General features: G+C 37.8%; 1 protein-coding gene across 1 annotated transcript; it reads left to right on the forward strand.

The window, feature by feature from the left end:
• Positions 1 to 7,414: 7,414 nt before the first annotated feature.
• On the forward strand, positions 7,415 to 8,188 carry LOC131857595 (uncharacterized). The gene has a single exon (XM_059210281.1). The coding sequence runs from the start codon at positions 7,415 to 7,417 to the stop codon at positions 8,186 to 8,188; it is 774 nt and encodes a 257-aa protein (XP_059066264.1).
• Positions 8,189 to 11,476: the final 3,288 nt, after the last annotated feature.

Genomic DNA, 11,476 nt, shown 5'->3' on the forward strand with positions numbered 1-11,476 from the left:
TTAAAGCAAAACATTTTTCAGTATCATGCCCAGGTTGACGATGAAATTGACAAAAAGATTTGTTATCAAAATAAGGTGAATTAATCTTTACAGGATCAATTTGCCTTATAGGAGGAAGAGTAAGCACATTTTGTTCCAATAATTTATTCATAATACTATGCAATGATTCATTCAAAGGAGTATACTTTCTTTCTTTCTTGAAAAACTTAGAAATAGGAGGCACACCTGATGCTGCATTCACATTGTTGTTGATGATGTTTTCATTGAATTTGATGGAAACTCTGTTCGGTTTAAACTTCCCAAATGGTTGTTGACTGCTATCACCCTTATCACTCAGAGCCATAGGATGTGATTGTTCCATTTGACTCACAGTCAGTTGAGAATTGTGAAGAGTTGCACACAACTGTTGGAAAGAAGTAAACTCAGAAAATAGAAGTTTGTCTCGAATATCTTTTTGTAAATTAGAAATAAAGATTCTTTGAATATCATTGTCAGGCATTGGAAAAGAAATTTGAGAATACAAATGCTTATATCTACCAATGAAATCAGTCACTTTTTCTTTAACACCTTGTTTACAATGCATTAAATCAATCAAAGTAACTTTAGGACTTATATTGTTTTGAAATTGTTGAATGAAAGCATTTGCAAGTTGTTCGAAAGAAGTAATAGAATAAGAAGGCAACGAGCAATACCATTGTAAGGCTTTGTCTCTTAATGTTCTAGTAAACAGTTTTGCAAGCAACCTTTGGTCATAAGCAAAATCAGTACATATTGTTTGAAAAGTCTTAACATGTGTTAGAGGATCTCCTTTACCACTATAAAGTTCCAAATGCGGTATTTCAACATGTTTAGGAGGGATAGCTTGAACAATGTCAAGAGAAAGTGGGCTCGCAACATCAAATGTGGGCACACTAAACTTAGATTGATTCATAGAGGCAATTTGTTGCTGTAAAGAAGAGACAGTTTGTGCAAGATTGTTAATGGTCACTTCAGTCGAAGAATTCATATTAGATGTGTTAGATTGAGATGGAGGTGTTATGTTATTGAAAGAAGGTAAAGAGTAAGGTGGTGGGACACTATGATAGTTAGTCATAGAGATGATTGAAAAGGAGGAACACTACAAGGAGGAATGGAATAATTAAATGAATTGCCCCCTTGCGCTAGGTTCATTTGTGGAGATGTAACAGGAACACTCATTGAAGGAATGAATGAAGAAGTCGGATTGAATGAAGGAATAGGGTTAATTGAAGAGGAAGGATTGCCCCCATGACTGGTGATCATAGGAGAAGTAGTCATTATGTTTGATGTAAAGGTAGGTACGCTAGCAATAGGAGTTGTCAAAGGAATAGAATGATTGACTTGAGTAGGAGGTTGTATATAACCCAAAGTTTCGGCACAACTCTTTATAGCCATCACATTCGAATCCACAATGTGTGCAATACCATGCAAAATATCAATTCCATTCTTATCACTTTGAAGCATACATTTTAGACCCTCAATTAAAGGAAGAGCTTGACTATCAGGGTATTCTTGAGACATCCATTGTCGAAAATCGTCAAATTGGTTATCCAATTTCGAAAGTTGTTCTTCAGAAACCTCATGGAGAGCTTCTTCATCATTAGGAGGATTAGAGGAATTACCCATGTCCTCGTTAAAAAGGCTTTTCAAATTAGGTTCCATCTCCTCGGTAATTAAACCTCGGAAAGACTTAATTCTAAGGCTTCATCTAACGGGAATAGTGTAAGTAGGGCTTATTGTTGTAAAACTCATGCACTAGAGAGGGAGAGAAGATTTTGAATTTTAGAGGTAGCAAATTTCAGTAAAATCAGCCAATCTCCTAGATTTAAGCTGTTAAATGCAATCAGGACAATCTCCCGAAATTTCGGAAAAAATGTCCGGGACCGTGGCGAACGGAGTGCACACGGTCCTCGCAACTTTTTTCGAAATTTTCAGGGATGAAAGTTATGATGATTTTATAGCTAACCTGAAAAAATTGAGTGATTTTACGATCTGTAGACAGGCCAAATTAAAGTTACAATCTCAAAATTGAACCCTACCAAGATTGTCAAAAAATGCAAAATTTGAATTTTGAAAAAATAGAGGGAAACTGAAATTTTGAATTTTATGATTTTAGAGGGAATACCAAAAGCAATGCAAGTTTTGAAATTTAAAAGTTGACTCAATTTCACGCAAAATTCAATTTTGAAAGTGGAAATCAAAGTTGTTGTAATTAAGCACTTAATTTCAAAAGTCACAAATTGCAAGAATTTGAATAAAGCACTGAAATTTCGAATGAAGGCCAACACACTTTTCAGATTTAGGACAGTAAGAAACACAATTTTGACATGAATTTTAGTTTCGACAATTTTTGAATGTTTAGAAGCCTTAATCCAAGCAACCACAAGACTAATTTTGACTGTAATTTTGAAAGTGTTATAATTGATAAAATCAGCCAAAATTCTGGATTTTAGCAGGAAAATACAGTAAGATCTAGCTCCCGAAATTTCGAAAAAAATGTCGGGGACGATGGCGCTCGGAGTGCACACGGTCCTCGCAACTTTTTTCCAAATTTTCAGGGATGAAAGATATTATGATTTTATTGCGGAATCCAAAGTTACAGTTGATTTGGAGATGTTTTGATCAGTGAAATTGTCGGACAAAGGTTGAATCAAGAGAGTTTTAAAAATTAGGGTTTTGACACTTAACCACTTAATTTTCAGAATTAAAGCACAAATATGAATTGATAATGTGTAATAGAAGGGTAGATCTGAAACAAGCATTAACATTTAGACATTTCGCAAGTTCAATTACTAAAAAGAAAATTTAGGGTTTTCATGCAATCAACCTCTAAAATTTGTAAAAGATCAAACATGGAAATGTAATTAAGGAAGCAAATTTTCAGATCTAACCATAAATAATCAGAAAGGATGTTCATGTCGGGTTCACCAAAATGTAAAGCGGAAAATAATCGAACCCTAGTTGCTCTCCCCTCTTCCAACTCCAAGGAGAGAGAAGGGAGGTCACTAGGGTTGACAGTTTTCACTTAGGGGAGACTTTACATTCAAAAGAGGGGTTGAAACCCACAAGATCCAATCCCACACAATGCAAGATTGGATTCTAGATGAGTTTCAAGGGTTAAGACAGCAAGGCTACCCTCTTTTGTAAAGATTGTGGATAGAAAGATCAAGCTAGGAATGCATAGAAAGTGAGAAAGATTCGCTTATAAACTGAGATAGGGATACAGGATGAAGCTGCGGACCTGGAATTAGCAGTAAAATGTCAATACGGCGCTGTCCTGCAAATTTGAGCAAAATTTGATGGGATGATGGCGCTCGGCGTGCACACGGTGCTCCGAAAAATCTGCGAAATGAAGGGGGATCTGTTCGTCTCTGCACAAGGATTCCAGATCTTCAATTTCAGCCGCGTACTTGCAACCTACACACAGAAAAGCAAAGACGATTGGGGGGTTAGGGATTAGGGGTTTGCCCTTAGGTCAAACCCCGGTTTTGGAATTAACCAAGAAATGAGAAATGCTGTAAATGTAATGTAAAACAAGTACTAATACCTTGTTGTAAGGATGTTTGTATCCTTATATGCGAAGGTATAGATGTTGTTGTATGTTGTATGTTGTATGTTGTAGTATGTGATCTCCTCTTCAATGGTTGAATCCTTGTCTTGAATGCAACACTTAGCCTTGAATGGAGACTTAGAATGATCAATTGCTTGAAGGAATGCTTGAATGCTTGAATGCTTGAATGTTTTAGTATTGTTTCCGCCTTTTTCCATCTTACTAAATGAGAGAGGAAAATGTAGTTTATATACTTGTCAATTAGGGTTGATAGACTGATTTTCCCGACCTTAGGCCGACTAGGAAATGTTATTTTCCATTTTGCAAACAAAAGACCCGAAGTCCCATAGGAGACCGGGCCCAAAATAGGGCCAGGGACCAGGGCGCTGGGTGCCCTGGTCCTGAAGGACCAGGGCGCTGGGCGCTCTGGTCCCACCTCCCGAGACAGCAGGGTGCAAGGAGGATCAGGCCAGGGTGCTGGCAAAATGCAGTTTTTGATGTCGTGGACAAGTTTCGGGGTCTCCATTCAGGTTTAGTGTTGCGTCACCATCGTGAAGACCCAAATGCAGTCGAAATTGCAAGTGTCACAATTTTAGGATGCTACACTGATGCAGATGGAGAATGATGATTGACCTGGTACAAGATTGTTTGCGATGACATTGTGATGAAGAGATTGAGATTGCATGATGGATAACTTTATTCAGTTATGTATGTTGTCATTGATGACAACTAATGTCTATTCATGACTACTAATATTTACTTATGTTGTCTTTTGTCATCTAAATCTTTTGGTCTACCAGAGAGGGCTTACCGGTAAAGAATTAAGGAACTGGGAATTAGGACCTTAACCGGTAAACGAGGAATATTTTAATTATATCTGGCAATTGGTGATGATTGAGGATTTGCAGTTTTGAATATGAGTTTTTATCATTGTAAAATGTATTTGTCTGGAACCGCAACATGTTGTGACAACTAGAAGTTATGTTTATAATTTATGTTGAGTTTTGCTAGGGTTTAAGAAGGGTTTAAGGACCGGTAAAGAATTCTGTTAATCAGTAATGATTTTTGGTTTGGCGGTGATCTACATCAAGTTCACATATTGATGATACCGTGACACAAAATGCATGAAGTGTTTGAAAGATGATTTGGCGCATTTGGAGAGCGAATTTCTTGGGAATGTGTAAAGTGCTTAGCAAAGTGTTCTAAGGGTTTGACTTTGTACTAGATCGACTTGCTATGACGACTCATGATCATTCAATGATTGATATTGATTTGTAATTAATTGTAACGATCCATATGATGATCTGTAATTAGTTGTAAAGATCTGTGATGATCTATGATGTAAGTCTCAGGGTTTTGTTTCCAACCTAGTTGTAACAGTTATTTATATCGGTATAGTTGATGTTTTAGAGTGTCGATGTTTTTGAGAAGTGTGTGAAGCCGAACCAGGGTGTACGAGATCTACCTGAGTGTTGTAGACTTAGAAGTAACTGGATCTAATCAAGCAAGCAGTTGAGTGCTATACACAGATCATTCACTGTTGTTCTCTAATAATTACAACAACCAAAATCCCTTAACCAAGTAGGTCCTAACATGCCTCACATTGTAAAATCCCCTAACATAGTGACTCATTATTTGAGTTCTAAATCCTCTTGTGAGGTTGATCCTAACATATCAAAGCTCCTAGCAGGGCTGAGGTAAATCCCTTAATCGGGTGACTCCTAACAGGGTCTACTCCTAACAAGGCATCATTGTAAGCTTTTAACTGGGCTTGGCTCCTAATAGGGTGCATTCCAAAAGAGTACAAATTATTTGTGGGTACCAATTCCCACTGTGGTTTCCCTGTTTGGGTTTCCACGTGAAAAACATGGTGTTCATATGGTGAATATTTTTGATGTGATCTTATGTTTACTTTCAGTTAATGCATGGCAAATGAACACTTAATGTGCAATATTGATACACCAGTTTAACAAATGATTATCAGCAGACAGTAGTATTGGTAAATGACTCTAGTGTTGATCTATGTTTGATTTAGTGAAAGTTTTATGAGTCTAAGTTTCTGACTTCAAGTTATTGTTAATACTGATTCACCAAATATTGATTCACCCCCCTCTTAGTATTAACCGGATCCTCTAAGATTAATACACATACAATAAGCAACATATTAAGCTTGATAAAAATGTCAGTCAACTCTGAACGTTTAACACTTTTAAGCTTAGAAGTGTAGGGAAACCTTAAATCACACACAATAAGGAACATATTAAGTCTAGAGAATATTTTTTATTTTGAGTGTTTAACACTTTTAAGCCTAAAAATGTAAGCTTAGTGTGTGGGGTTTAAATCGTTCCCTCTGAACGTGCATATCCACACTTGTAAGATGACTGCTTAAACCACTTATAAGCGTAGGGAAGCTGATTCTGAAGGGTGTAATATGAGGATTTGAATTTCTGAATCTGATTCTGTAACATAGTTTCAAATTTTTTCAATCAGGCATCATATTAAAGGTTCATTTTTATACAATTTTTCTATTCCATGTACATATATGTTGTTGTATGAATTCAATTTGACTGGACAATTGGCAACTAGGGTTTTAACCACGTTTCAAAAATTCTCCCTATCTTGCATCAAAGAGGTATCATAGCTTAGGTTTTGATTGGGATTTTTGTGTGTGTGTAGTCTGAGCAAAAATAGTGATTGCATAGAATGAGAAAGGTAAGATGCCTCCCAAAGGCAGTGCAATCCTCACAAAAGAGGTGAGATTGGTCAAGGAGGGCCAAGATGGTATGTTGGTCAGGATAGCAGCACTAGAAGCAACTTTGAGTGGAACTGGGGTTGCTAATGTGGATAGCGACTTGGAGGAAGAAGAAGTAGGTGACCAAGGGAATGAAGCTCCCCAAAATGTACCCCAAGAAGAACAATTGGGGTCGGAAGAGAAAAAGTTCCTAGCGGTGCTGAAGGTTGTCAAAGGAGAGCATTCTGAAATGAAATTGGATTTGCCAATGTATAGTGGCAATTTGATAATGAGGAGGTATTGGATTGGATAGATTCCCTTGATAAATATTTTAACTTCAAGGAGGTTTTGAAGGACCAAAAAGTGAAGTTGTCCAAGACTAAGTTGAAAGGGTCAGCATTGACTTGGTGGAATTACACTCAGTTAGAGAGATTAAGAAGAGGAAAGTCCAAGATTAACACTTGGAACAAAATGGTAGCAAAGGTGAAGGCCCAATTTCTACCGGGTGACTATGAGATTCAAATATTTAGGAGATTGCATATCCTAAATAAAAAAGAGATGGATGTGATGACATATACATAGGAGTTCCATAAATTGAGCCTGAGGGCAGGGCACCATGAAGATGAAGTGGAGAAAATATCAAGGTATATGAATGGGTTGAGACATCGAATACAAGACAAATTGAGTCTAACTATGCCTAGGAGTGTAGAAGAATGTTTTCAATTGGCCACAAGAGCAAAAGAGAATGTTAAAAGGAGGCAAGAGCAACATGTCAGGGGTAGAGGAAAGAACAATAGAGGAAGAGGAAACTTTGGAGGAGGTAGAACACAATTCCGAAAGCATCAAGGGGAGACTAGTGCATAACAAGAACAAACCAATGAGAAAAGAGGTGGATTCAGGGGTAGGAGATCTAATACAAGAGGCAGATTTGGAAACCAAGGAAGAGGATCAAATACATTCTCAGGGAAGTGTTTTCAATATGGCCAAATTGGTCACCATGCTTGGAGATGCCTAGACAAACCAAGTACAATATCATATGGAGGACAAAGGAGGACTCAAGTTGTTCATGAGGAAGAGGCAGAGAGTGTGAACTCATCGTCATTGCTTGCAAAACCATGGTAGGGGAAAACTTATGCATGAGGAGGACATTGGTCAAGGTCCCAACCATCAAGGAACCACCACAAAGAAAATATCTGTTTAGAACCACATGTAAGGCACAAGGAAAGGAATGTAAGGTGGTAGTTGATTCTAGTTCCATCGATAATTTAGTTGCAGTAGAGATGGTAGAAAAGTTAAAATTAAAGAGGATCCCTCACCCCATGCCATATAAGGTGTCTTGGCTAAATAAGGGTCAACAAGTACTTGTCAATGAGAAGTATTGGGTAGAGTTAAATATTGGTCCTTATGAGGATAAAATTTTGTGTGACATCATTCCCATGGATGTGTGCCACATCCTACTTGGTAGGCCTTGGCAGTATGATAGGGAAGTCCAACATGATGGAAAGAAGAATGCATTTGTCATCAAGAAGGGGGGAGTATCTTATACCCTTACCCCACTAAAGGAACATGAGAGTGAAATCCATGAAGGACCCAGTGTAATGGCAGTGAAGGAGAAGGAGTTCATGAAGAACCTAGAAGAAGAGGAGTGTGGATACGTCATTGTGGGGAAACCAATCTCAGAAGCAATAGATAATGACATCAAGGAAGTCCCTAAAGTGGTGCAGACCTTACTTGATAAGTATGAAGGTATAGTAGTGAAGGAATTACTTAATTCCTTGCCTCCCATTCATGATGTGACTCATCATATTGACCTAATCCCTGATGCAAGTCTTCCCAACAAGGCGACATACAAAATGACACCTCAACAAAATGAGGAGATAAAGAAGTAGGTCCAAGAATTGTTTGATAAGGGATTGGTGAGAAAGATTTTGAGCCCATGTGTTGTGCCAATTGTTTTGGCACCCAAAAAAGATGGATATTGTAGGATTTGTATATATTCAAGGGCTATCAATAAGATAACTATTAGATATAGATTCCCCATTCCTCAGATGGAAGATCTTATGGACAGTCTGGCTGGAGAAAGGTACTTTACTAGAATTGATTTAAAAAGTGGCTATCAGCAAATAAGGATTAGAGAGGGGGATGAGTTGAAGATGAGTTTCAAGACTAATGAAGGCATGTATGAATGGCTTGTCATGCCTTTGGGCCATCTAATACCCTGAGTACATTCATGAGGCTCATGAGTGGTCCTAAGAGACTTCATAAATAAGTTTGTGGTAGTATACTTAGATGACATTCTGGTGTTTAGAAAGACAAAGGAGGACCCTTTGGAACACTTGGATAAGGTGTTAGGAAGGTTGGATGAAGAAAAAGTGATGATCAATCTCAAGAGGTGTGAATGGATGAAATAAGAGTTGGTATATTTGGGATTTATGATTTCACAAGGAACCTTGAAAATGGACCCACAAAACATAGAGGCCATACTCAACTAGCCAACACCTAAATCAGTTGGGGAAGTCAAGAGTTTCCATGGTTTAGCAAGCTTCTACCTCAAGTTCATCAAGAATTTCAGTCATATCGTGACACCCATGATAAACACCATCAAAGGAGAGAAGAGGAGCAGATTCCAATGGACCAAGGAGGTTGATCAGAGTTTTGGGTATCTCAAGACAAGGGTAGCACATCAACCTATCCTTGCCTTACCAGATTTTAATAAGGTATTTATAATAGAACATGATGCCAGTGGCTATGCCATAGGAGTAGTATTGAGTCAAGAGGGGAAGCTAATAGCTTTCTTTAGTGAGAAATTGAATGAAGCTAAAAAGAAGTGTTCATCCTATGATTTGGAGCTGTATGCCATGGTGCAAGCACTTAAAAAATGGAGACACTACCTATTGTCCAAGGAGTTTGTGGTATACATAGATAACCATGCTTTTAGTTTCCTAAACAATCAAGAGAAGTTGAGTCATTGACACATGAAGTGGGTAGAGAAATTGTAGTCCTATACTTTTACCATAAAGAACAAGAAAGGGAAGGCTAACAAGGTAGTTGATTCTTTGAGCAAGAGGACAATGATAATACAAGAGGTGTAGTTTCAAGGTTTAGGAATTGATTCCTTAAGAGGTATGTATCTGAATGATGCAAACTTTCATGAAGTGTTTTTTATTTGTGATAAATTACAGGGTTCTTTTCATATTGAGTATGTAGATTATGTAGTACAAGGTGGTCTTTTGTTTAAGGGATCTTAGTTATGTGTCCCACAATGTTCTATGAGGGAAAATTTGATCAGAGAAAAGCATAGTGGCAGTCTTGGAGGACATTTTCGATGTGATAAGACATTGGATCAGGTCAAAAGGTTTTACTACTGGACTAAGATGCACCTAGATGTGAAGAAGTTTGTGGAAGGTTGTGGTATATGTTAGAAAGAAAAAGGGTCAAGTTCTAATGCAGGGTTGTATCAACCTCTGCCCATACCTAAAAGACCATGGGAAGCCATCAGTATGGATTTTGGTTTGGGTCTACCAAGTGTTAGCACATATTTTTACAAAATATTTTATGCTATATGGAGGCCTTTTTCTTTTATCATATGAGTATTTATTGTTGGTTTGTATGTCCAAGAGCTTTATCAACACATGTAAAGATTCTCTAAAAGGATCAGTTGTCTTAGGAATATCAAGGTATCACTTGGGCACACTAAGGACATGCACTAAGTATAGATTGCATAAGGAATCCATTATGGAGGCATTTTGTTAGTAGAGAAGTCATTATGGTATGATCCAGGATTGTCTTCTAATATGTATTAGACCTTGTGAGAAAAGTGGGGATCACTAATATTCAATAGTGATGGCCCATCTATGATAAATTGTAAAACTTCAATCATCGACATAAGTAGTCCAGATGAAACAACATTGGCGAGCAAAAGAAGGGGTATCGGCATAACGTATACCGATGAAGTAGCATGTGGATGCTTTGGAGCATTAAAAAAATACTCAGCACGGTCCATGCTCTTGAAAAGGTCATACCATCAGGATATCTTGTTCCGATGAAGCAGAAGTTGGTTGTTGTCTATCGACTTGTCGGCAAAACGTAGAAATTGCTATACCGATAGCCTATAAATCCATCGGTGTAACTTGTAACGATAAGGAAAAGCTCATCATATATTATCAAGAGATTAGAAGTAATAAAAATAGTCTATCCCGATACCCAATGACTAAAGAAAACCGAAGGTGGGCCCATCGAAAAAAAATGACCATATTGGAGTAGTTCAAAAATGGTTAGGCTGATCCCCGATGACTTAAGGAATCGAAGGGTGGAACTATCAGTATTACCCTATACCGATAAAGCAGACCCGGACATATAAAGTGTGAAGGTGCATCAGAGAATTATCGAGACTTTGGGAGGAATAGAAAAAGGGTATTCCGACCCTCGATGAAGATAGAAGCGCCTACAAAGATATCAACATAGACTATACCAATAAAGAAACATTAAGTGGGGACTCATCAAGACATCAGAGGAAGAAATTTTATGTTATGCCAAAACCCGATAGGACCATTTAGGAGAATGGTGGGTTGCAAGGAGTTCTTCAGGATGAGTTATGCTGATAACGTGGTGGGCTTATGTAGAATGCGGATTGGTATATTGAGATCATCGGGGCATCAGAGAGACAAGAAATGAATTATGCCGACACCCAATGGGTTAAGTAAAAGCAAACCGAAGGAGAAGGCATCGGAGAAAGTTATGCTGATGGAGTATTAAAACAAAAGGCATAGCCGAAGCCGAAGGAGTGTTCATCGAGATAAAGTGAACCATCGGGATAGAAAGAAAACTGTTATCCCGAGACACGATAAGTTGGTCGGGATAACTTGTGTTGATCAGAAGGTGAAAAGTGGTAAAGTCATAATAAATGATGCCAAGCAATTGAATCATCGAAAAAAGTCTCGCCGATTAGTCGTTGGAGGTCTTGATGTGAAAAACTGACATAATGGCTTCAATTAAATGCATCTATTGAGTAGGTCTATTGCCACACAAAGAAAATCCTTCAAAGATTGTGGTAATTGAGTACAAGATTGGACTTCCTGAAATATATAACCAATGTTGCATAACAGTATTTCACACAAAGCTATTGCAAAAGATATCAGGTGTTTATTGAGAAAATATTCTGAGCTACTGAGTATAGA

This window comes from Cryptomeria japonica, chromosome 8 (assembly GCF_030272615.1).
Source record: "Cryptomeria japonica chromosome 8, Sugi_1.0, whole genome shotgun sequence".
Lineage (NCBI taxonomy): Eukaryota > Viridiplantae > Streptophyta > Pinopsida > Cupressales > Cupressaceae > Cryptomeria > Cryptomeria japonica.